Genomic DNA, 25,845 nt, shown 5'->3' on the forward strand with positions numbered 1-25,845 from the left:
AGCAGGGAGAGAGAGAGAGAGAGAGAGAGAGAGAGAGAGAGAGAGAGAATATGAGAGAGCAGGGAGAGAGAGAGAGAGAATATGAGAGAGCAGGGAGAGAGAGAGAGAGAGAGAGAGAGAGAGAGAGAGAGAGAATATGAGAGAGCAGGGAGAGAGAGAGAGAATATGAGAGAGCAGGGAGAGAGAGAGAATATGAGAGAGCAGGGAGAGAGAGAGAGAGAGAGAGAGAGAGAATATGAGAGAGCAGGGGGAGAGAGAGAGAGAATATGAGAGAGCAGGGAGAGAGAGAGAGAGAATATGAGAGAGCAGGGAGAGAGAGAGAATATGAGAGAGCAGGGAGAGAGAGAGCGAGAGAGAGAGAGAGAATATGAGAGAGCAGGGGGAGAGAGAGAGAGAATATGAGAGAGCAGGGAGTGAGAGAATCTGAGAGCAGGGAGAGAGAGAGAGAGAGAGAGAGAGAGAGAGAGAGAATATGAGAGAGCAGGGAGAGAGAGAGAGAGAATATGAGAGAGCAGGGAGAGAGAGAGAATATGAGAGAGCAGGGAGAGAGAGAGAGAGAGAGAGAGAGAGAATATGAGAGAGCAGGGGGAGAGAGAGAGAGAATATGAGAGAGCAGGGAGAGAGAGAGAGAGAGAGAGAGAATATGAGAGAGCAGGGAGAGAGAGAGAGAGAGAATATGAGAGAGCAGGGAGAGAGAGAGAGAGAGAATATGAGAGAGCAGGGAGAGAGAGAGAGAGAGAGAGAGAATATGAGAGAGCTGGGAGAGAGAGAGAGAGAGAATATGAGAGAGCAGGGAGAGAGAGAGAGAATATGAGAGAGCAGGGAGAGAGAGAGAGAGAGAGAATATGAGAGAGCAGGGAGAGAGAGAGAGAGAGAATATGAGAGAGCAGGGAGAGAGAGAGAGAATATGAGAGAGCAGGGAGAGAGAGAGAGAATATGAGAGAGCAGGGAGAGAGAGAGAGAATATGAGAGAGCAGGGAGAGAGAGAGAGAGAGAGAGAGAGAGAGAGAGAGAATATGAGAGAGCAGGGAGAGAGAGAGAGAGAGAGAATATGAGAGAGCAGGGAGAGAGAGAGAGAGAGAGAGAATATGAGAGAGCAGGGAGAGAGAGAGAGAGAGAGAGAGAATATGAGAGAGCAGGGAGAGAGAGAGAGAGAGAGAATATGAGAGAGAGAGAGAGAGAATATGAGAGAGCAGGGAGAGAGAGAGAATATGAGAGAGCAGGGAGAGAGAGAGAGAGAGAGAATATGAGAGAGCAGAGAGAGAGAGAGAGAGAGAGAGAGAGAGACAGAGAGAGAGAGAGAGAGAGAGAGAGAGAGAGAGAGAGAGAGAGAGAGAGAGAGAGAGAAAATATGAGAGAGCAGAGAGAGAGAGAGAGAGAGAGAGAGAGAGAGAGACAGAGAGAGAGAGAGAGAGAGAGAGAGAGAGAGAGAGAGAGAGAGACGGAAAATAATCAGTAAATAAATAAATAAATAAAAACTCCTCCGAGCTACAAATGGCTGCCGGTGTTGTGCCGAATTCCGACTCCCGGCAGAATCCGACGCCCCCTCTGACTAACCCCGCCCACCCGGTGGACTGAGCCCCGCCCCGGTTTAGACTCGGGACTCCAGTTCATGTTTACCGGTCATTGATTTGAGCCAATGTGGAGCTTCCTAACAGAGAAATGAGCTTCACTGCTCTGTCCGATGTGAATTTATGATGAAAGTGTAACTCCGTAAAGAAACAAGTGGAGATTTTAAAGAAGGAAATTTAATTAGCTGCTTCTGATGGCTGTATACAATCATATGTTCAGAAATGTATATTCTCTTGAACAGGAACAGGAACATTTTCTATACAGCTCATTTCAGTAAAAGACAACCGACAAAAAAAAAAAAAAAATAATAATAATATTAATCATCATCATAAAATAAAAACAGGTTCATAGCGATTTCTGATAAACTACAATTGTACTCAAACAGAAGCATTAGTGACCTTCAAATCACGTCCCTGAAATGATCCAGAAAGAAACTTCAATTGCAACTGCAGTGTTTTCAGTCCTTAGTGTGTGTGTGTGTGTGTGTGTGTGTGTGTGTGTGTGTGTAGAACGTGCCCATTTAGTCCGAGTAATAATAAAATAAAATAAAAAATCCAAAAATTTAGCGTGCAAAAGGTACCACAGCAATGGGTTCCCCCCCAAAAAATGCAGATCTCTGGCCCAGCAGTCCAGCAAAAATAACCAAACTCTCTCACTCCAGCATGAGCAGTGCTGAAGTCCAGCGCTTGAAATGGGCCTTCAGTTCCTCCAGCACCCCGTTCTCAGAGCAGGCCACAGCCTGTCGTACAAGAGAAGTTAAGACCACACTCGGGGCAAATGGATGGCTTCAGTGCAGCTAGTAGCCCTGTGGCTATTCACAAACGCAGCTGCTGCTGAGCTGAGCTGAGTTGACCTGACCTGAGTTGACCTGAGTTGACCTGAGTTGACCTGAGCTGAGCTGAGCTGAGCTGACCTGAGCTGAGTTGACCTGAGCTGACCTGAGCTGAGTTGACCTGAGCTGAGCTGAGCTGAGCTGAGCTGAGCTGACCTGAGCTGAGTTGACCTGAGCTGACCTGAGCTGAGTTGACCTGAGCTGAGCTGAGCTGAGCTGAGCTGAGGTGAGCTGAGCTGAGCTGAGCTGAGGTGAGCTGACCTGAGCTGAGTTGACCTGAGCTGAGCTGAGCTGAGCTGAGCTGAGGTGAGCTGACCTGAGTTGACCTGAGCTGAGCTAAGCTGACCTGAGCTGAGTTGACCTGAGCTGAGTTGACCTGACCTGAGCTGACCTGAGCTGACCTGAGCTGAGCTGAGTTGACCTGAGCTGAGTTGACCTGAGCTGAGCTGAGCTGAGCTGACCTGAGCTGAGCTGACCTGAGCTGAGCTGAGCTGAGCTGAGCTGACCTGACCTGAGCTGACCTGAGCTGAGCTGACCTGAGCTGAGCTGACCTGAGCTGACCTGAGCTGAGCTGAGCTGAGCTGAGTTGAGCTGAGCTGAGTTGACCTGACCTGAGTTGACCTGACCTGAGCTGACCTGAGCTGAGCTGAGCTGAGCTGAGTTGACCTGAGCTGAGTTGACCTGAGCTGAGCTGACCTGAGCTGAGCTGACCTGACCTGAGCTGACCTGAGCTGAGCTGAACTGAGTTGACCTGAGCTGAGCTGAGCTAAGCTGACCTGAGCTGAGCTGAGCTGAGCTGACCTGAGTTGACCTGAGCTGAGCTGAGCTGACCTGAGCTAAGCTGACCTGAGCTGAGCTGACCTGAGCTGACCTGAGCTGAGCTGACCTGAGCTGACCTGAGCTGAGCAACCAGCTTCTACCGTGCTGAGTCGGATTCTCAGCTACTCAACGTTTTATAATGAGCCCATGCTGTCGTGAAATGGGCGCCAGTTACTATGGCAACCAATGCTTAACAAAATACGGCAGACTCTGCGTTCACTAAAAGGGACGGGCTCTTACTTTTAACACATTGACTTCCCCACTAAACTGGAGGGCAAATTCAGATACAGGTTACAAAAGGATTTTTAGATTCTGTGATTAAATATTTATTTGTGTGTGATATAATACACACTTTATTCCAGAAGCACTGAGTGGTGACGTCAGGAGCTGGACATCACTTCTGAAAATGATATGTATCAGTATATGAACAGGACAGCAGCTGCTCTGTTTGGTGGACGTGTGATAAAGCTGACAGGTTTAATGCTGACTGATAGAAAAGCCAAAGCAAGGTGAGTAATGAGTTTAACAGTACAGTACAGTGGGTTCTCTCTTCTTCAGGTTCTTCAGGTTCATTATGGGTGTGGGTCAGTCTGGAGTTCCTGTAGAAGCTCAGGGAGGCAGATGACTGAATGCTGCAGCATCAATATGGGGGCACCGTGTGTGTGAGAGGGTCAGCGGCTGTAAATGAACCACAGGTCAGGTTTATCACAGTAACGTCATCTGCTGGGCGTTTCTCTGCACTACAACATGAAGCGGCGCTACAAGCAGGTTAACAGAACGGCTGAGCTCTGATCACAGCAGCTACAGAACAACTCACTACAGCTGTGATCTAAACCACGTCTGTGAGAGTGAAGCTACCTCAGGAACACGGCTGACGGGCGTCGTCCAGGCCTTAACGACAGTTAGTAAATGATACTGAGCTCGTTCACACGCCCAGCAGGGCAGGACACACTGAACTGACTGTACTGCTGGTAGTTATTAATGAGGTTTAAGGGGTTTGACCTCATTAATAGCCTTTTAAACACGGTTTAAACTGGGCAGCCTTATTGTCGGCCTGTTGTGAAGTGAAATTGTCTTTCAGATCATATGATATGATAATACAAGAGCTGACAGGGTAAACACATCTGTTCTGATTTCAGGCTGACACAAACACCCTGCTCAGAAGATCCACGATGGAATCTCCTACATTCAGCAATGAGAGACAACCCAGCTGTGTGTCTCTGAAGAGTGACCAGTCCATGGGGCCTCCTCTTAATTTCAGAGGAGGAACAAGAGAACCCAGCAGTGTGTCTCTGAAGAGTGACCGGTCCATGGGGCCTCCACTTAATTTCAGAGGAGGAACAAGAGAACCCAGCAGTGTGTCTCTGAAGAGTGACCAGTCCATGGGGCCTCCTCTTAATTTCAGAGGAGGAACAAGAGAACCCAGCAGTGTGTCTCTGAAGAGTGACCGGTCCATGGGGCCTCCTCTTAATTTCAGAGGAGGAGAAAGAGAACCCAGCAGTGTGTCTATGAAGAGTGACCAGTCCATGGGGCCTCCTCTTAATTTCAGAGGAGGAGAAAGAGAACCCAGCTGTGTGTCTCTGAAGAGTGACCAGTCCATGGATCAGCCTCCTGAATCCAGAGGAGGAGAAAGAGAACCCAGCTATGTGTCTCTGAAGAGTGACCAGTCCATGGGGTATCCTCATGAATTCAGAGGAGGAACAAGAGAACCCAGCAGTGTGTCTCTGAAGAGTGACCAGTCCATGGGGCATCCTCCTGAATCCAGAGGAGGAGAAAGTGGACCAAGCCGTCTGAGTACGTTACGCCCTCCTGGTCTCCACAGTGATCCCGTGTCCTCTGACCCAGAGTGAGTAATGAGCGTCTTTCAGTGCTACACTGATGAGTAATGATGTCATAGTTTAAAACTTTGACAGATCACAGCACATTTCCTGTTTTTCACACTTCCTATGACTTTAAAGGCCGAGCATCTAAGCTGATATGAAAGGGTAAAACCCCTCAATAGAGCGAAGGATGAGTTCCTACTTTATAATTGTAGCCCAGGAAGACACTCAGGACAACAACTTAGAAGCTGCTGGGTCCGTTTATTCTCTATCAGAATTCAGAAGATTTGATTAGTGAGAGGAATTCAGCTCACCTTCACAAAAATACAGCCAACTGAATTCACCAAGGAAAGAACACAAACAAACATGCAGATTTGAATGGACCTGGCTTAAATACTTTTCCAGCCTGCCAAAGATTCGAATGTGTACAGCACAAAGAAAACAATCATTCAGTAAATCCAGCTTTACAGCGTTTCTCTACAGTTAAACCTGTTTAACTCAAACCTTTCAGGCCTTTCATCTCGGGAAGAACCGCGGCTCCGCCTATTACAACGAACTATAAACTGAACCTAAAACTATTAAGGAGCTGCCGTATCGCTTTCCACAGCTAACACGGATCATGTAGGCCAACTGACCTGCTGACCTGCTGAAAAGATCTCCACACACCAAAATCTCTGTCCTGTGCTTTAAACCTTTTCTCCCACAGCCAGAACCTGCAGCTCCACCCAGCGTCCTCTGGTTTCCTTAACCGCACTCGCTCTGCTAAACAGCGCCCCCGTGAGGTCTTAAAGGCACAGGAACCTATCTATGCTTTTTAGATTAATGTAGGGGAACCTGATCTAATTGGATCTAATGGTGGATCTAATTATCACCTGGCTACATAATTATTAATAATAATAAAATAAATCAGGTCTCAAAATTAAACTGAAGAATTCAGGTTTAAAAGATTTTTGTTTTTCCAGCTTTTTCCCACCGACTTTCGACATAAACGTCAAACGTATTACATACATGGTGGACGGCAACTCAAACAGTCAGGGCTTCAGCCAGCTGCATGTTGACTTTTCATCTCGTCATACGTCTTTATCCTTGGGAAAAAGAGTCAGGAGGCCACAGGATACTGGAGGTTGGTTTTAATGTTGAGCTCTGAAGACCCAGAGAAAGTGTCTGGTGAGCAGCTGGAAAAGCACGGCCGCAGTTTTTGTAATAGTCATAATTTAAAAAAGAAAACAGATTATTTTACCTGTCTGGCGACGAGCGCTTGGCTATCCCATTATAAATGCTAAACATGTGGCCAACAACAGCGCTAAACTGTTTAGTTTCTCAATAATGTGAACTTATACGAACAGCAAATATTAGCTGGCTCGGCTCGTCAGTGATGGATCACACCGCCTTACTGGCATCACTCCAAACACCTCCATGTCCGAGCACCAGCTAGCAGATGGCTGGATATCTTTATTCTATCGGAGTAGTTTGAGGGGTGAACTACAGTATATAAACACCAGTCAAACAGAGTCCTCCTTTTAGGTACTTTTAAACTGAAAGCTGAATGCTTTTGAGTCGCGTTTGATCAACGGTGTCATCAGTTTGCCGCGTTGTGTGAGTAATGGAGCACAGGTTCAAGTTAGCCAGCTGCTAAAAACAGCTAGGCTGGGATGATAGCACTCCCCCGCTTTCCAGTGCCTCACAGCTTCCTTGGTTTACTTTGGTTTAAATCAGGCTGTAACTCACATGAACCACTTGTTTCTTTCACTTTCGTTGCTTGGGAATGCACTAATACTAAAACATGACTGAGCTCTGTAACAGTGATGTAGTTGTGAGGAGCAGATGTGATTTAATGCAGCTAAAGCTTGTGAGGATGTACAGAAAGAGGTGAGTTCACTGTAGGTCAGTACAGCTACACCAATGATCTCGTCACTCACGCTTGGTCACAGGAGAACAGATCGCCGGTCGCTCCACTCAAACAAGGAATGTATAACTCCATGTTTCAGACATTGCTAAACACTCATTTTACTCGTGGCCCCCCCTCTCTAATCTTTGAAAAACGTGCATGTGCACCATCTCCTGGTGATGGCAGTTGCAGTAGAAAACTCCACCAGGGCTGTCTCTAGAACATGGAAGTGTGAGAACGGTGTATTATATCGAAAAGTTATCACACCTTTCTTGTCGCTCTATTAAGGAAAGTTGCATCATGATTACTATCGTTATTGTTTTATCGCCCAGCCCAAATTGGCATAAATTTAAATCTTCAAATATTGAATAAATTCAGCATAAATATCCGAAAACATTACAAACATTTCACTTTGAAGGCACCAGGTAGCGTGACAGAGCCCAGGATCTTTACATGCCCGACAAATGCCTCTATCATATCACCTGGTTCCTCTGAAGTCTCCACCCATCCTGTAAACTCCAACTCCCATGATTCATTTGGTTCTGACATCAGAGTCACGAGCCCAACACCAACCAATCACAGCCAATTACACAGGCCCTCGTCCCCTGAGTTCTGACTGCCTTCACCTGTTCTCATGATCTCTGTTTGTATATTTATACCTGTTCATCATCAGTTGCTCTTTGTGAAGTGTTCCATTAGACTCTTTTGGATGCTCAGCATTTTTCTTCTTTACGCCTCTCGTGTTATTTAATCCTTTTTGTCCCTCATTTACTCTTCTGGATTCTCTCCTGGACTTTGGTGTAGCATCGTTTGTTTCTTTGTTGGTTGTATAACTTTGTTTTTGTAACTCTGCGCTCGGCGTGCAGATGGCCCTATATTCAAAATGAGTAAATCTGAAGAGAGATTTGCTGAGCAGGATTACTTCTACAGGTGCTTGTGTGAGAGCTCCATCATACCATCTAACCAAGAAAACTGCAGCAGTAGAAAAAGCTAACGTGTTTCATCTGTGGGGGCTTGCCCAGCACTCGGCGTCACATCTCCAAAAGGGGTGGCCACAACTTATTGTTTTACCAGAAAAAAGTATATTGAGTGATGAAGTGTAATTAGGCCACTGACTAATGCTAATGACCCGTCTTTAGTTTTATGTACTTCAGTAAAATATTGATTGGTTTTTACTCTGCTGAGTATTTTTAAGGCATGATAATTTTATCATAGTATTTTAGTGAGTAAAGGATTTTTTTAGTTGTTAATAATTCATATTAAAATCCTAATCCCTCTTTGTGTTTGATTTCAGTTTGTTTTGATGGTGGCAATATTTGTCCTGCTCTGTGATTGGTTAAATCTCTGACTTTGGAGCTTCTGTATTTTAGACCAAAAGAATCTCAGAAACAGAAGAACAGAGCTGCACAGTCTTCAGTTCCTGTGCTGATAAATGCTGGATGAAGTTCCACTGCAGTTCTCAGCACTTCAGTAGATTCTAGACCTGCTTCTTTTGTATTTCTACTCAAGTGTTTTTGAGGAAAGTAGTTTTACTTAATTATTTTCTGCAAGTATCAATACTTTTACCTGAGTATTGATTTTACTATTGATAGTTTTTCGTTATTTACAGCAGCTCACGATGCAGGAACGATATGAGTGTTAGTAAAGAGTGAAATGTAAAGCAGCAGATTGTGCAGACAGTAGAGGGAAAATGTGAGCAGGAAAAAATGTGTGAATGACTGTGTGGTTTATTTAGTAGCGATGCTGTGAAGGTGTAGGAACAAACTCTTCGGTGACACTCGTCTCTTGCATATAAAGATGTTTATTAGCATTGAGAGGTCGAAGTCACAGACAAGCCTTCGCGAAACAGCTTGGAGAGAACCGCCAAATGTCTCTCTCATACATCCCAACTCCTGGTTATTTATACCTGCTAAGATAGCGTCGGTTTCGATGTATGGCCCCTCTCAAGCCATATTTGGTATTTAACATACATTTTTCCCAGAATGACCTTAGTCACCTAATCCCATATCTAGGCATCGTTTACATTCAGGGGGCCTCTTTCAAGCCAGATGACTCTTTTCCCAGGTCCACTGATACCCTATGGTCCTACTACTACTTCAGTCAGAGGCCCACAGAAGCAACTTCAGCCAGGATCTACACAGTATACTAACCAATATGATAGAAATTAATGTTACGACTATACAATTAAGAAGATCAAATTCACCACGACTGCCGTTCAGTTGTTTGCTGCTTGGTGTTCTGACCATAAAGAATAGTTTAAAACCAAACTCGACTGTCGGACTTCTTCAACTTTAACTCAGGAGCAACAAGAAGCTTTTAAACTTATAAGAAATAATGATTTGACATTTATCTTGGGGATTATTGATATCAGCTATATGCATTTTCTTGTGATAACATTTTTAGGCACATCCCTCTGCCCTAATTAAAACTTTGCTAAATGTTTAATGTAACATTTCAAATTTAGTGTCATATAAACTCTTCTTAATATTCATTAATATTAAATCCACTACGTTCCCTTGGACTTTAAATATCTCATATCTTATATTCACTGTAAAATCTGTGTCTGAACACAGAATATGATCTGATATTTTGGAGAGTAAATAATCCAGGCTACCCAGAATTACCTGAACCCATTCATGGTCAGTTGACCTTCAGTCTTTCAGACACACTGGACCAGAGTCATTAAAATCAGCTGTAACCAGGCTACACCACGCAAAATGTGCAGCTTGGTAATTAATCTAAATCATAAATTCACCATGATGGAGATCAGCGTTTGTATCTTTCCTCTTTTTTCGTCACATTCAAAGCTGTTGTAAAATACTAGATATTGAATTCTATATTAATGAGCTCAGAAATCCTCATCAAGTAAATCACCTTCGTCTTCAGTGAATAATCCAGACAGATCAAACTTTTAGATTATTAGTTATTAATAAACTGAGTGACCAAACATGTTTGAGGCCATTAAAGCAAAGATCATTCGCATCAGCGTCTTACCTGAACATCTGAGTGGTTTAAGTGGTGTGTTGGTCACCCTTTATTTGAATGGTCCTCTATAGATGCTCTACAGACACCTAAATCACTAACAAACCTCCCAGTGATGTACAGTTGATCAATAACAGGATGGTTATGGTTAAGATTAGGAGTAGGTGTAGGTTTAGCCTTGAGGTTTAGGTTTAGGGTTAGGAATAGATTTAATTAAATCTTTTATACTGAACTTGAAGTTCAGTTTCATTTAATAGATATTTAGCTGATTGTTGAAAGACATGCTGACCATCTACAGTGGACCATCCAAATAAAGTGTTTCTGGTATGTTTTTGGGCCGATGTTCTGAAGGAAGAAGGCAACAGCACCACAGATCATGTACACAGTAAACATGCGGTTAATCCTCAGTCCTGAATGACAGAATGTGTTAGTGTGACGTTTCTGCTCTTAACATGATGTTAAATCTGGCTCATGGTTTTATTTTGTAAGACATAATAAAAGTCTTAATAAATAAATCTGTAGGCAAACCTACAGAAGGAGCTCCTATATTAAGTTCATGGAAAACACATTTGTGACGAGCAGCTTAATCAGTTGCATTGTTAACAGTTTATTATGATTATTTATGTTGATGTTTGTGTTTCTGTGTTTGATCCTCTCAGGCTGAACTCCACAGAAACAGCACTGCAGATAAACTCTCTGGTGGAGGAAACTGAAGACCTTCATCTGGATTCTTATCAACCAGTGAACGATGTCCTGAGCAGAATCTTAAAGACACACAAAACCAGCATGAAGAACAAGTACGAGAGCTTATTTGAGGGAATCAGAACAGAAGAGAATAAAACCCTCCTGAACAGGATTTACACACAGCTCTACATCATAGAGGGAGAGAGTGAAGGAGTGAATGAGGAACATGAGGTTCTACAGATGGAGAAAACAACCAGGAAACACCTACAAGACATTCCAATCAACTGCTTAGACATCTTTAAAGAAGAAACAGAAAAAGGAAACATTAGAGCTACAACAGCTAAACATGTCAGACGAAAAGAAAGAAAAGAGGATGAAGAACCAAAACAGCGAAAGATCAAAGCAGTTCTGACTAAAGGAATTGCTGGAATTGGAAAAACTGTCTCAGTGCAGAAGTTCATTCTGGACTGGGCTGAAGGAAAAGCCAATCAGGACGTAGAGCTCATGATTGTGCTTTCATTCCGGGAGCTGAACCTGATTAAAGATGATCAATACAGTCTTCATGAACTTTTGTGTGGTTTCCATCCTGAGCTCAAAGATCTGAACCCAGAGGTTTACGATCAGATCAAAGCTGTGTTTATATTTGATGGTCTGGATGAAAGCAGAATTCCACTGGACTTTAAACAGTGTGAGAAAGTATCTGACATCACCATGACATCATCAGTGGGTATGTTGATGAAAAACCTCATCAAAGGAGAGCTGCTTCCCTCTGCTCTGATCTGGATCACCTCCAGACCAGCAGCAGCCAATCAGATCTCTCCTAAATACATCAGCCGTGTGACAGAGATTCAGGGATTCAGTGACCCACAGAAGGAGGAGTACTTCAAGAAGAGGATCAGTGATGAAGACCAAGCCAAGAGAATCATCTCCCACATTAAGACAGCGAGGAGCCTCCACATCATGTGCCACATTCCAGTCTTCTGCTGGATCTCAGCCACTGTTCTTCAGAGAATCATGAAGCAGCGTCATACAGAAATCCCTAAAACTCTGACTGAAATGTACTCACACTTCCTGCTCACTCAGACTAGCATGAAGAACAAGAAGTATGAGGAGAAAAAGAGCAGAAAGCCAAAGAACCTGCTGGAGTCCAACAGAATCATGATTCTGAAACTGGCTAAACTGGCTTTCAATCAGCTGATGAAGGGCAATGTGATGTTCTATGAAGAGGATCTGCAAAAGTGCGGCATTGATGTCACTGTCGCCTCAGTGTATTCTGGGATTTTCACTGAGATCTTTAGAGAGGAATGTGTGGTTTTTCAGAAGAAGGTCTACAGCTTTGTTCATCTGAGCTTTCAGGAGTTCCTGGCTGCTGTCTTTGTGTTTCACTGCTATGAGAGCAAAATCATGAAGCCCCTGCAGTGTTTAAACCCATGGAATGAACAGTGGTCTAATGATGATCCACTGGAGGAGCTTCTGGAAGGAGCAGTGGATAAAGCCTTAAAGAGTCAGAATGGACACCTGGACCTTTTCCTCCGTTTCCTGCTGGGCATCTTGCTGGAGTCCAATCAGAGACTCCTACAGGGTCTACTGACACACGTACAGAGACCACCAGAGAGAATTAAAGAGCACATCAAGGACATAATAACAGATACAGATGAAGAAAATGAACAATATGATATCTCAGCTGAGAGATCCATTAATCTGTTCTTCTGTCTGTCTGAAATGAATGACCAGACTCTCTTCAGACAGATTGAGGAGTATCTAAAATCAGAGAAACACTCAGGTGAAGATCTTTCTCCTGCACAGTGTTCAGCACTAGCCTACATGATCCTGAACTCTGAGGAGGTTCTGGATGAGCTGGACCTGAAGAAATACAGGATATCAGAGGAGGGTTATAGGAGACTGATCCCAGCTGTGACCGCCTGCAGAAAAGCCCAGTAAGTGTTACATCTGCATAAATATAATGTCTGTTACATTTAGTACTTTTTAGTTATTTGATGTTCAGGTTTTGGAGTCTTTCAGCAGGTACATTTATCTTCCACTTTACCAGAAACCTCCTTTGTAGCTTAACCTTGTTGGAGTCACTTGCAGACTGTAGCCCAGGGGTGCACAAGGCCCAGTCCTGGTGGGTCAGTGTCCAGCAGAGTTTGGTGGTTTACCTGCTCAAACACTTCAGATTAAACGGTTTAGTAGGTGTGTTTGAGGCCCTTTAGGACTCTGAACTGTTTCTTAAGGGTAATGCGTCATTTTTTCAAACAAGTAAATTTTTTTTGCACAAGACCTCAGTAAACAGCACAGAGAAACTAAATGCTAAAGGCTGGACCTGCGTGATATTAAACCCAGTGTGGGGACCTGAAGAATAAATAGCTCTGTTAGCTTAGTGCTAATATAACACTGCAGACACCATGAGGACCACAAATCAGTGTATTTTAGTTGAGGATAAACAGTGTTTACTTATGAAACTCATGAGCAGTTTAAATAGTAATAATAGTAATTTAACCTGTTTGACTCCTGAATCACAAACACAACTTGGTTTGATCTCATTTCTAAGAAAGAGGGGACGCCTGACTTTAACCAGCGGGTGACAGGTAGGTGCTGTTCTGCTTATGCGGGTTGTGGGTCTGGTTGTTTGGGCTCAGCAGGCAGCTTCTTGCTGAGCTTCTGCAAGCGCAAGGCTGGGTAGTCAAACACGGTACGGAGCTTCACATCACCGCCAAGACACACGTCCTCCGCTGGAGACAGCAGGACAGTTAGCTGGTTCACAAGGGACACCGGTTTCACTCATGCCGCGTCACTCAGGCAGATTACTCCAAGGCTCTGGGTTCTGCGGTCAGTCCTGCTACACTTTCCCCGAGCTTTTACGGCTGGAGTTTGGACATGAAAACCTTCTGCTGGCCAAAACAAAAACAGTGAGGTTTCTAGATCCTCAAGAAGGTGTTGAGCAGATTTACATTTAACTCAAAACAAGCAAAACAAACACTTAAACACACAGAAACTTTATGAAGCTCCAAAAGTTAAAGTCAAACTATTCGACTGTGGGCTGGTTCTTTTCTTTGTTACAGTAGAGTTAACTTTTCAACAACTTCACTCTGTTCTAGACTTGACTGACTTAAACCCAGTGAGTCTCTGTAGGACTGGGTCCAAGCTTCGCCTCCTGGGTGGAGATTGGGTACAGAGCTAACGCATCACATTCCTGGCTATCAAACGTGCTGATTAGTGGAATCAGACTCCAGATATTTCTACTCATATCTTACCAGAGAGAGTTTAGTGTCATTGAATTTTCAGTATTTGAGTTAAATCAGCCTGAATCAGAATAATATGATAAACGAATGCAGTTTCAAAGCTGTACTAGTCTGCTAAATACTCGAGACTAAGGCAGTCCTGCTTCATACAGTAGAGATAAACTATTAATAAGATTTCTAACCAGGGAACGTAATTCAAGGCTCTATATGACTGACATACATTTCTTTTTTTATATATATACTTTATTTATAAGGAATCACAGAAAAACACATCCCATGCTAATAATGACAATACGCAGTCAGAAATAGTAACTAGCACCAAAGCATCTAGAACAAAAAAGGGAAAGAAAAGAAGAAGGAAAAGAAAAGAAATAAAAATAAATAAAAAAATAAAATAAAAACAAAATACAGGCTGTCGAGTTCAAGCATTACAAAGACTAAATGACAATAGATAAAACTGGAATATATCCAATATCAGACTGGGACTGGTATCAGACTAGGACCCTTCCAGACTAAAACCACTCCCCAAACACTCTGGAAGCGTTTCTATGATTTAGCGTCATTGCAATGTAACCGATCCATTTGTATAATGAAAAACATCTCATTTAACCACCTCTTAAAACTTGGTGCCACTGGGGATTTCCCAGATAAAAGTATGACTTTTTTAGCTGCACCCATACCTGCCAGTAGAGCTTGCTGTGCAAATGAAAAAGAAACAGAACCGTCAAAATAACCAAAGATAGCAAGTTTGTAATCTGGGACAATGTCCATCTTGAATGCTTCAGAGAACCAATGAAAGATATGAACCCAATAGTCATGCAGCACAGGGCAGGACCAGATTAAGGGAGACAAGGAACCTTCGGAGGTTTGACACCGATCACACGAAGGAGAGACAGAGGAGTAGATTTTGTTCAGTCTGGTTTTAGAAAAGTAAAACCTGTGTACTTTAAACTGTACGAGTCTGTACCTGGAGTTCACTGAGCAACGATGAATACTGGACAAACTTTCCTCCCACATATCATCAGAAATTGCAGCACCCAACTCATTGGCCCCCCCTACCTTTAACACTAATCTTCCGCGAGCTACGAAAATTTTCGTAAGGGAAACCAGCGACCATGTAGCCCACTCCCCTGCTGTGAAGCGATTAACGCCCATTGTCTTGGTAATGATATGGAGTGCGGTGGAAGTGGAAACCCCCCATGCCCACAGAAAGCTCCTACAGCTCCCAAAGCACCTAACATGACACAACTTGAAGGTGAACTTCAAGTTACAACCCGAGTGTATATGTTATCGATCCGATAGCGCGACGGAGAATCTGTAGAATCGTGTTTCAAAAGTTATAATTCAAGGGCGCGTAGCAGCGACGGACGGAGCAGTGGCGATTTCTCTAAGACTGCCAGGGAAGCTCAGCTTGCCCTAAAATGTCAAATATGTTCAGTTGTGTTAACATTTCATTCACTACAAATGCGTTAAAAGTGTCTTTTCACTTCAACAGGTCCGCTCATTCAAACGGGACGTCTTTTTCATTGCTTCGAAACTCGCCGCTCATTGGATAAATGCCACGATTTTGTCCCGCCCCCGAACGCAGAGCGTCTCTGTGGTGAATGGGGCTGTGGGCGGATCTGGACGCGGAGCTTCTGCAAAATGATTGAAGGATCAGACGAAAGGCTGAATCCTGTTTTGATTGACAGCTATTTTTACCCATTTACGTCAAAAGACAAACTGCAACCCTTTCTTGGCGTCTACTTGGTGAAATTACTTGTGCATTTCCGTTGTTCATTGTGTAAATAAAACACACTCCTAGTATTTCCTTGTTTCAGTTTAACATAATTTCAACATTTCCTTGTACGAGTTTAATTTCGTTTCGTTAGTTTGTTCAGTCAGTCGTTCATACTGTTGGCAAAGTCGAAGTGAACTAGCCAGCAAACAAGGTTCACACACAGAGCTGCTGTCTCAGTCCCTCCTCTGTGAATTAACATAATAAAGGGTGATGTATGGTCCTGCTAATTGCTGGCAAGAAGGAGGGGTGATGTCCTGAGGATCTTGAAATCTCAGGAGGGCTAGTGTTAGGGGGGTAGTATTGTCTGATGGCGATAATGCAGCAATAAATTTGGACACCAAGTGTCCAGCGTCAGGCGGAGAAAGTAGCAAGTCGTATAAAACAGATTCTTTTGGTTTAATTGAAAAAGAGGGTATATTTTTTAACATAGTGTCTGACCTGCAAATATGGAAAGAAGTGAGAAGAAGGAAGACTATATTTAATTGTAAGCTGAGTAAAGGAAGCAAAGCTATTGTCAAAATAAAAATCTTTGATGCACTGTAAACCCTTCTCTCTCCATGTAAGAAACACATTATCTAACTGGCCTGGAACAAACAAATGGTTCTGAGCTATAGGAGTATAGCTGGAGACTGGAGGCAGAGAAAGAAACCTCTTAATTTGATTCAGAATCCTTAAGGAGTTTTTAATTATGAAATTATTACCGATTATTCTATTGAGAGATTTCATCATAGAAAACAGTAAAACTGGTAAAGAGGTGTTTGGTAAGGACTGTGCCTCTATACTTAACCACAGTGGAGCCCCATCAGGTAGTGAGTGATCTATGATTCCCTTCTGCCAATAGGTAAGAACCCTAGCATTGGCTGCCCAGTAGTACTGCTTAAACACAGGCAGGCCTAGGCCCCCGAGTGATGTCGGCCTTTGCAAATGTCTTTTTGAAATACGAGGGGGTTTATAGGCCCAGAAAGGCAAAAGTAAATAAAAATAAAAATAGGGAACGAAATAGAAAAGCAAAAAAACAACCAAGCAGCGTAACAAACGCCGCAAAACAAACAGATGCGGCTCCAAATTCACTATGTAGGTGTTAAAATATTTCTTCGTTCCACTTGCTAAACAAATACTGATAATTTATTGACAGATGGCGCAAAAAAAGAATTTTAAAGGTTTGGCGCAGAGGAGCTCCCTCAAACACGTCTACTCCATACGCTGCTCACTAGCGCCCCCACATTCAGACATTTCTAACACTGATTAAATACAGAGTTACTATGGACCAAATACACCAATCAGGCATAACAATGACCACCTCCACGTTTCTACACTCACTGACCATTTTATCAGCTCCACTTACTATATAGGGTCACTTTGTAGTTCTACAGTTAAAGTGTTTTCACATGTAGTTCGTTTTAAAAGAACCGAATCGAGTTCTGTTAAAGTGAACCTGGAAGGGAACCGACTGTGAATGGCCTCAGTTCATTTTGTGTTCACACTGTAAGTGAACTATGAAGAGGATCTCAGGCCACTTCTTGTTCAGACCACAACTCCATTAGAACTCGGACCCCTTTCACAGCAGTCACGGTGCACAGTGCCCACCAAGTGGACGGCGTTCTCTGATAAATCTGACCTTTCAGGTGATGAGTAGAACCACCAGACCCACCTGCTGCTCTCCTATTGGCCGCGCTGAAATGATTGTCTGAAGCGCATCATGTAAAATTGGAGAAATGGCCCTGCGGGGTCTGCAGTGGTGGGCTCTGTTTTCAGCAGTGCTCCTCACTGAGCTTCACTTGGAGAAACTGGTGAAGTTTCATTCATTCAGCGTTCAGAGTGAAAGCAGCTGAAAACTGCGTTGTGTACCAGTTTGAGCCTTTAACTCGGTAAAATCACGCCAGCTCTCGCATCTTATCACGTTAATTAGTCAGAGCTGCTGTGGGTCTCAGATCACGGACAGACGTTATCCTCAGTAGAACCATATAAATGACCCTTGATGGTCTGTTTTACCTGCTGAAGTGCTGAAGACTGGCTGTGTGGACGGTGACCCTCGAGGTCTTCACCATAAAGCAAAGCTAAAGTGGACTGGGGCTGTTTTGTTTTCACAGTGCACAAATTAATCGAACCACAAAACGACTGTTTAGAGGGGTCCAGGAGGTGGTCCAGCAGCACTGCTGTGTCTGATCCACTCGCACCAGCACAACACACACTAACGCACCACCACCACGTCAGTGTTACTGCAGTGCTTAGAATGACCCAACACCCAAATAGTACCTGCTCTGTGAGGGTCCATGGGGGTCCTGACCACTGAAGAACAGGGTAACAGAGTATCAGAGAAACAGATGGACTACAGTCTGTAACTGTAGAACTACAGAGTGCAGCTATACAGTAAGTGGAGCTGATAAGATGGACAATGAAACGGCGTGCATCCGAGGCCACTGAGCGAGAAATGAAAGGTGTCCAGTGTGATGGGTCAGTCCTTAGTGATGTTCTTTTCCTTTTAGGCTTCATATATGGACAGCTGTGGTATTACTGGGATTCAAACTCAGAACCTCCTGATGTTGGGATGGATTACTAGTGTGTTGCTCCACACGAGCGCCTGCCATGTTTAAAGCCAGAACACTCAATATTTTCTCCAGTGTATTAAACATTTGTAGACACTAAATCTAAATTACTTCACACATTCCTGAGTGGTGCAGTGGACTAGTGGTTGGGATAGTGTAGTGGTTAACACCTCTGCCTTCTACACTGTAGACTGGGGTTCAATCCCCACCTGGGTAAACACCCTACACTATACCAATAAGAGTCCTTGGGCAAGACTCCTAACACCACCTTGGCCTACCTGTGTAAATAAATAATCAAATTTTAAGTTGCTCTGGATAACAGCATCAGCCAAATGCCAGAAATGTAAATGTAACTATGCTGACACCCCAACAAGAGGTTGTGAGTTTGAGCCCCAGCAATGCCATAGCCAACCATAAGTCAGTATGCCAGAGGTCACAGTGTTGATGGAGAGAGTCCTGGCTAACGGAGAAGTTGGGTGTAAAAAACGAAATCATTTTATTTTCCTCACTGAGACACAGAACTAAAACTTGAAGAGAACTTTTGACTCAGCTAAGAAGTTTGAGTTCTGTGAACTCTTGTGTCTTCAAGTTGAGTCGACTCAAGAAAAGCCATGTAGTTACTAAATCATTTTGAGTCGAGCTGACGTCTCATTTTTAACAGTTTATGGGTCAGTTTCACACAAAATGTAGATGGACACACACATTCACCAGGTGGACATGGTGAGAGGCAGATGCTGTGTGTCTCAGCTTGTCATCATAGCCTCATGACTCCGGATGTGAGTCGTGAACGATCTTGGAATAAGACGGAATGGAAAGGGCGACTTTACAAACTCAGGAACTGTTTGAACCGTATTTGTGCTCTACATTATTACAGAGATGTTAATAGAAACCCTGAGAAACATCTAATTTGATGCCCCAGTGCATCACTCGACCCCCGAGGGTTAAGCACCGTTATATAATGATATGTGCTGCTGGTGCATGTTCACAATCACGTGATTTAAAAGAAGTAAAAGATAAAGAAATGATGAGTTGATTCTGTGCTTTATTTTATCCTGGTACAGGTCATATTTTGGTGGGTTTGATGCTTTATTTTAAATTAGAGTAGCTTTACAGTTTTCAGGGGGATTTTAAAAATATCATCAAGACGTCATAAACCATGATGAATGTTAAATGAACATCATGATAAAATAATGAAACATGAATATAACATCAGTTATTGCTGATGTGAAAGCATGCGAGGAAGACTGGGCAGACATTGCCACAGACATGTTTTACAGTTCATCAACAAGCTTTTATTTAAGTTTGTTATTTTAACACAAAACTCAGAACAAATAACTCACTGCAGTTTGGCTCCTCCTGTTTTTACAGTAATATTTTCTATGTTCTTTTACAGGCTTGCTGACTGTAAACTCAGCAGGGGCTCCTTTAAAACCATCTGTTCTGCTCTGCAATCAGCAAACTGCCCTCTCAAAGATCTGGACCTCAGTTTCAATGACCTGCAGGGTTCAGGAGTGGAGCTGCTCTCTGCTGGACTGAAGACCTCACACTGCAAACTGGAGACACTCAGGTGAACTTTCTGTGAATTCATTCTTATTGTACCTGTATAACCACCAACACTGTGATGGACCTGCTCATTTAAAAACGCCATTTTACCTTTAAACATGCAGCTTTTTTATAAATATCAAAACATTATGAGCTGTGATGATGTTGGGTAATTACCATGATGTCATTCTTTCATATTTGAACATTCCTAGCTTTGTTACAAAGTCTTCTTTTTCTGGATCCTCACATCTTTCAGTATTTCAGGATTAAATATGTGATAATTACAGATATTTGTGAATAAATCAACAGCACAAACGTGACTCTTTACTCCTTAAATCCCCTCAGTTATTCAGATGCACTGTTCTTATATAAAGTGATGGAGCTGGTACTGACCAGTACATGGAACTAGACTAACATACAAACTATGTTTCTATTCCTGAGTTCCTGGTTTATGTCCTGTGGTTTTGGGATTTCAGGGTCTGTCTCCCTCTAATCAGGCTGAAAGTATCTGAAATGGCCTAAAAGGACTGTTCACTAAGCTTGATTTTCATTTCATTAGAGCTGTTGTAGTTCCACTCTCTTAACATGCTAATCTAGTTACTATACAGGGTGAGTCAAAAGTCCCAGGACAGGTTTTATCTTATTTTATTTTTAATTTTATTATTGACTTTTATCTCCGGGGTTCATCTCAAACAAATGCTGAGAAAATCCACAACAAACACCACCTTCAGCACCGCATCGTGGAGGCTTGTGACAGCTTAAAACATAAAGTAAGACAAAACGGTGTCCTGGGACTTTTGACTCTCCCTGTATATCTGAAGGATCCAGTGTTAATATGTATCATACAAAGTCAGTAATGGGCTGCATGAACGTCTAATACAAACGTGTGTGTGTGTGTGTGTGTGTGTAACTGTGTGTGTCTGTGTGTGTGTGTGTGTCTGTGTGTGTGTGTAGGATTAAAGTACCATTAACAAGATGCTAACAGAGCATTACAATGGTGCGTCGCGGCTGCGTGCTCGGGCCCCGCCTTTCTGCCGGCTCTCTCGGCCGTCATCGTCGGGCCCGGGGGGGCTGGCGCGTCCCTCACAGACTCTTCACTAACAGGCCTGTTGATGATGCTAAACTGGGCCCTGCATTTCATGCTAAAACAGGCTGACAGTCCTGGGACCTGGGCTAGAGGGTTTCTGGTTGGAGTAGATCCGGCAACATTTGTCCACAGTGACGTTTTCTACACAAAAGTTGTAGGAAAGTACAGAATTGGTATACATCTCCAGATCCTCATGCTCGAATACAGTCCAGTCTGTACTCTCAAGACCAGCTTGTAGCTGCAGCAGTGCTCCTTCAGGCCATGTTTTGACCGTCTTTGTGGATGGAGGGATTCTCCTCCTGCAGGGTCTGTATACAGGAACCAGCAGCATGGACATGTGGTCAGAGAGGCCTAGATGTGGTAAGGGGGTTGTCCTATAGGCATTCCTGATGTTGCTGTGAACTTTGTCCAGGGTGTTATTTCCCCTCGTTGCACACTGGATATACTGCTCGAACTTAGGGAATACTGTTTTTAAGTCCGTGTGGTTGAAGTCCCCCGCTACCATGTGCACTGCATCAGGGTACGAGTTGTGTTTGTTGCTTATGGCTTCGTGTAGCTTGCTCAAGGCTCAGTTGCCATTCGCATCGGGGGGTATATATACCGCCGTTACCAAGGCTACGCAAATTTCATGTGGTAAATACTCGGGCCTGGCTTTAACAGTCACATATTCCAGGTCTGGACAGCAGTGACTGTCTAGTGTGCTTGCATCTTTACTCCAGTTGTTGTGTGTGTAAACACATAAGCCTCCTCCTCTGCTCTCACCGGAGTCGCCGTTTCTGTTATAGCGGTGAGCCGTGTAGCATGCTAACTCGATGGCCGTGTCCGGTATGCTTGGCTGTAGCCAGGTTTCTGTGATGATTGCAATGCTGCAGTTGTGAAGACGGCTGTTTGTGGCAAACTGTAACCTCAACTCGTCCAGTGCAGCTATACAGTAAGTGGAGCTGATAAGATGGACAGTGAGAGTAGAAACTAGGAGGTGGTCAGGATGTTCTGACCGGTGTATTTAACATTTTTCTAAATTATAACGTAGAGAAAAGAAGAAGACAGACTTCCCTTAATAAAGGCTGTGTGGGACTTTGACTAGACATTATTACCCTTTGATGTTTTTGTGAGGTCACACACACGAACAAATAAATTAACAGGAAAGCTTCAGTGACGAGAATGATTGGCTTTTCACTGCCCTGTGTTGTGGTAGATCAGGCAGAGAGAGGAGGTCTGGGAAAGCACACAGCTGTGTCCTTTGAGAGGGTATTTAATGTCTTCTGTCCAGAGGGAACTAGAGTTAAACCCCTTTTAGTAAAAAACATCTTCATTAAACTTTACACACCAATTCACGTCACTGAGTGAGAAATGAAAGGTGTCCAGTGTGATGGGTCAGTCCTTAGTGATTTTCTGAGTGTCTACACTGTAAAAAATGAGAAGTCTGCTTAACTTAAAACTGATTTCATGGCTTTTCTCGACTTCACTCAACTTGATGAGCTCAGACTTCTGAGGTGAGGCTGAAATCCTCTCAGCTACTGTTTCTAGGTCTGCATCTCAGTTAGATGAACAAACTCAAAGTTGTGTTTTTATTCAGTTTTCCCACCAGCTGGTGCTCCTTCTATCCCACAGCACCATCTGGCATATTCTCCTTTTAGGCTTCATATATGGACAGCTGTGGTATTACTGGGATTCAAACTCAAAACCTCCTGATGTTGGGATGGATTACTAGAATGTTGCTCCACACGAGCGCCTGCCATGTTTAAAGCCAGAACAGTCAATATTTTCTCCAGTGTATTAAACATTTGTAGACACTAAATCTAAGTTACTTCACATGTTCCTGAGTGGTGCAGTGGACTAAGCCGACACCCCAACAAGAGGTTGTGAGTTTGAGCCCCAGCAGTGCCATAGCCAACCATAAGTCAGTATGCCAGAGGTCACAGTGTTGATGGAGAGAGTCCTGGCTAACGGAGAAGTTGGGTGTAAAAAACGAAATCATTTTATTTTCCTCACTGAGACACAGAACTAAAACTTGAAGAGAACTTTTTTTTTTTAATGTTTTTTTATTGATCATTTTCAATGTTACAGTAACATACATTCCTTAACCCCTACTTCCCAAGCCATCTAACCCCCCTCCCTATGCCACCCCCTCTCTCCTATAAATGTACAAGTGAACATGTAAACATTTTGATCAGTAGTAGATTAGTGTAAAAAAAACAAAAAAAAACAAGCATTAATGATGATACTGACAGTATTTCTGACTATTAAGTTAAATAAATAAAACAATAAAGCAATAAATAAATAAGTTAAAAAAAAAAAACAGTTCAAATCTATTTAGCATTCTGCTTCTATTCACTTAAATTGGACAACTTTTTAAAGTATGTGATAAAGGGATCCCAGACCAAATTAAACCTGTCTGCCACACCTCTCAGACTAAATTTAATCTTTTCTAAGTTAAGGAAGAACATAACATCTGTTAACCACAGAGCATGTGAGGGTGTCGTGGAAGCTTTCCACCCAAGAAGAATTCTTCTCTTAGCTAAGAGGAGTGCAAAATTTAGTGCCTCAGTCACGCTAGCCTTCAGAGAAGACTCCAGTTGTACTCCAAACACTACGAATAATGGGTTGGGGCTAACATTACTTCCAAAAGCTTCGTTTAAAGAACCAAAGACAGCTTTCCAGTATTTCTCAAGCTTCGAGCAGGTCCAAAACATGTGCAATAGGGTAGCTGGCTCTTTATCACATAGGGGGCATAAGGGATTTACCCCAGGGTATATACTAGCCAGCCTGGCCTTGCCTAGGTATGCCCTATCAACAAGTCTGAACTGGATTAAATTCAATCGAGGACAAGAAGAGGACGAATGTATCTGTTTTAAAACTTTGTTCCAAAGCTCCTCCTCAATCTCAAACCCCAGTTCTTGCTCCCATTTAGGCCTAACTGCTGAGGGGAAATCAGTGAATGACATTAGAATATTATAAAACTGTGAGATCAGCCCTTTTGAGTAAACAGGAACTGCAAACAAGCGTTCCCAAGGTAGTTCAGGTGGTCGTCCTGGAAACGGGACAAAGAGTGTCTGGGCACAGTGGCGAATTTGAAAGTATCGAAACATATTGGTGTGCAAAAGGTTGAATTTGGAACACAATCCGGAGAAGCTGTGAAAGGTATCATCATCATATAGGTCCCTAAAGGTAGTAATTCCCAATCTTTTCCAGGTGCCAAATGTGTGATCTAGTCTAGTGGGAGTAAATAGATGGTTGTTATCTATCGGGATTAAGGTTGAAGCTGAAAGGAAATTAAACTGTCGGCGGAACTGTATCCAAATCTTAAGCATGGCTTTAACTAAAAGATTAGAAGAATATCGGGAAGGAGACAACGGGAGGGAAGAGAATATTAGTGCTTTCAGAGATGAAGAGTGGCATGATAGCGATTCCAGTACACACCAGTTAACATCTGATGCATTAACCCAGAAACCAATCTTGTGTATGTTGGCTGCGAAGTAGTAAAATAAAAAGTTTGGTAGGGCTAGACCCCCCTGGTCCTTGGGCCTCTGTAGAGTTAACTTACCAACTCGAGGAATTTTACCACCCCAAACAAAATTTATAATTGCTTTATCAAGGGTCCTAAAAAAAGATTTAGGTAAAAATACCGGAAGACACTGAAACAGGAATTTGGGAAGAATGTTCATTTTGACACTTTGAATTCTACCAGCAAGTGATAGTGGAAGAGTACTCCACCTCTGAAAGTCCTCCTTCATGGATGACATAATAGGGGAATAATTAGATTCTTGAATGGAGGCCCATGTACGGGCTATATGAATACCAAGGTATCTAAAACCATTTTGAGCTAATCGGAAGGGAATATTGGTTTGAGATAATTGGACTGTAAGAAAATTAAGAGGGAAAAATTCGCTCTTATCAAAATTTAACTTATATCCCGAAAAGGAGCCAAACTCTTTTAAAATGGCTTGAGTAGCCGGAATTGAAAGTGAGGGGTGACTAATATAAAGCAAGAGGTCGTCTGCATACAATGAAACTTTGTTTTCTATGTTATAGCGTATAATACCCTGTATGTCTGACGATTCTTTAAGGGCAGTAGACAGAGGTTCCAAAGCTAAAACAAACAAAGCCGGGCTTAACGGGCAACCTTGACGAGTGCCCCGTTGTAAAGAAAAAAAAGGAGAGAGAACGGAATTAGTACTAATTCTAGCTGAAGGGGAAGTGTACAGAAGTTTGACCCATGAAATAAAATTGTTCCCGAAGCCAAACTTGCCTTGGACTGAAAAAAGGTATTCCCATTCTAAACGGTCAAATGCTTTTTCAGCGTCCAATGAGACAACCGCCTCAGGAACTTTAGAAGAGCTGGAGGAGAGTACAATATTTAAAAGCCTACGGATGTTAGAGAAAATATGTCGCCCTTTAATAAAACCAGTTTGGTCATCTGAAATAACTGATGGAAGGACTGATTCTAAACGTTTGGCCAGTACTTTCGCAAGAATTTTGTGCTCGTTACAAAGCAGGCTGATGGGTCGATAAGAACTGCATAAGGTAGGATCTTTGTCTTTTTTCAGTATAAGAGAGATTGTTGCCTGAGTAAGAGTTGGGGGAAGACAACCATTTTCAAGTGATTCCTCAAACATTTCCAGGAGAAGAGGCGATAATTTTTCTTTAAACTTTTTATAAAACTCTATGCCAAAGCCATCTGGGCCTGGTGTTTTTCCGCTACTCATAGAGCAGATTGCATCTGTAATCTCCTCTAGTGTAATGGGGTCCTCTAGATTCTGTACAGTGTCAGTGTCAACTAGGCAGTTTTAATTTATTCAAAAAAGTGTGTATAGTATCTGGGTTGAGGCAGCATTCACTAGAATAGAGTGTAGTGTAGTATTTGACAAAAATGTTTTTAATTTCTTTGGGATGAGTTACTATGTTGTGTGATGAATCTCTAATTTGGGGTATTAATCTGGAGGCAGTAAGCCTCCTCAGTTGATGGGCCAATAGTCGACTACCCCGATCGCCAAACTCATATATCCGACCCTGCAAGCCTCCGCTTTCTCTGTAGCGAGGAGATTGAATTC

The 25,845-nt window shown here is 43.0% G+C and overlaps 1 protein-coding gene and 1 pseudogene across 1 annotated transcript in view; both read left to right on the forward strand.

Moving 5' to 3' along the window:
- Positions 1 to 11,645, forward strand: part of LOC108416308 — a 22,274-nt pseudogene extending 10,629 nt beyond the window's left edge.
- LOC108416826 (NACHT, LRR and PYD domains-containing protein 12-like) overlaps positions 1 to 25,845 on the forward strand; it is a 578,836-nt gene that overhangs the window by 101,369 nt on the left and 451,622 nt on the right. Inside the window, 1 exon segment of the mRNA XM_037532078.1 lies at positions 19,559 to 19,732. Coding sequence (XP_037387975.1) covers positions 19,559 to 19,732 — 174 coding nt within the window.

The sequence above is a fragment of the Pygocentrus nattereri genome, chromosome 2, assembly GCF_015220715.1.
Source record: "Pygocentrus nattereri isolate fPygNat1 chromosome 2, fPygNat1.pri, whole genome shotgun sequence".
In the NCBI taxonomy this organism is placed as follows: domain Eukaryota; kingdom Metazoa; phylum Chordata; class Actinopteri; order Characiformes; family Serrasalmidae; genus Pygocentrus; species Pygocentrus nattereri.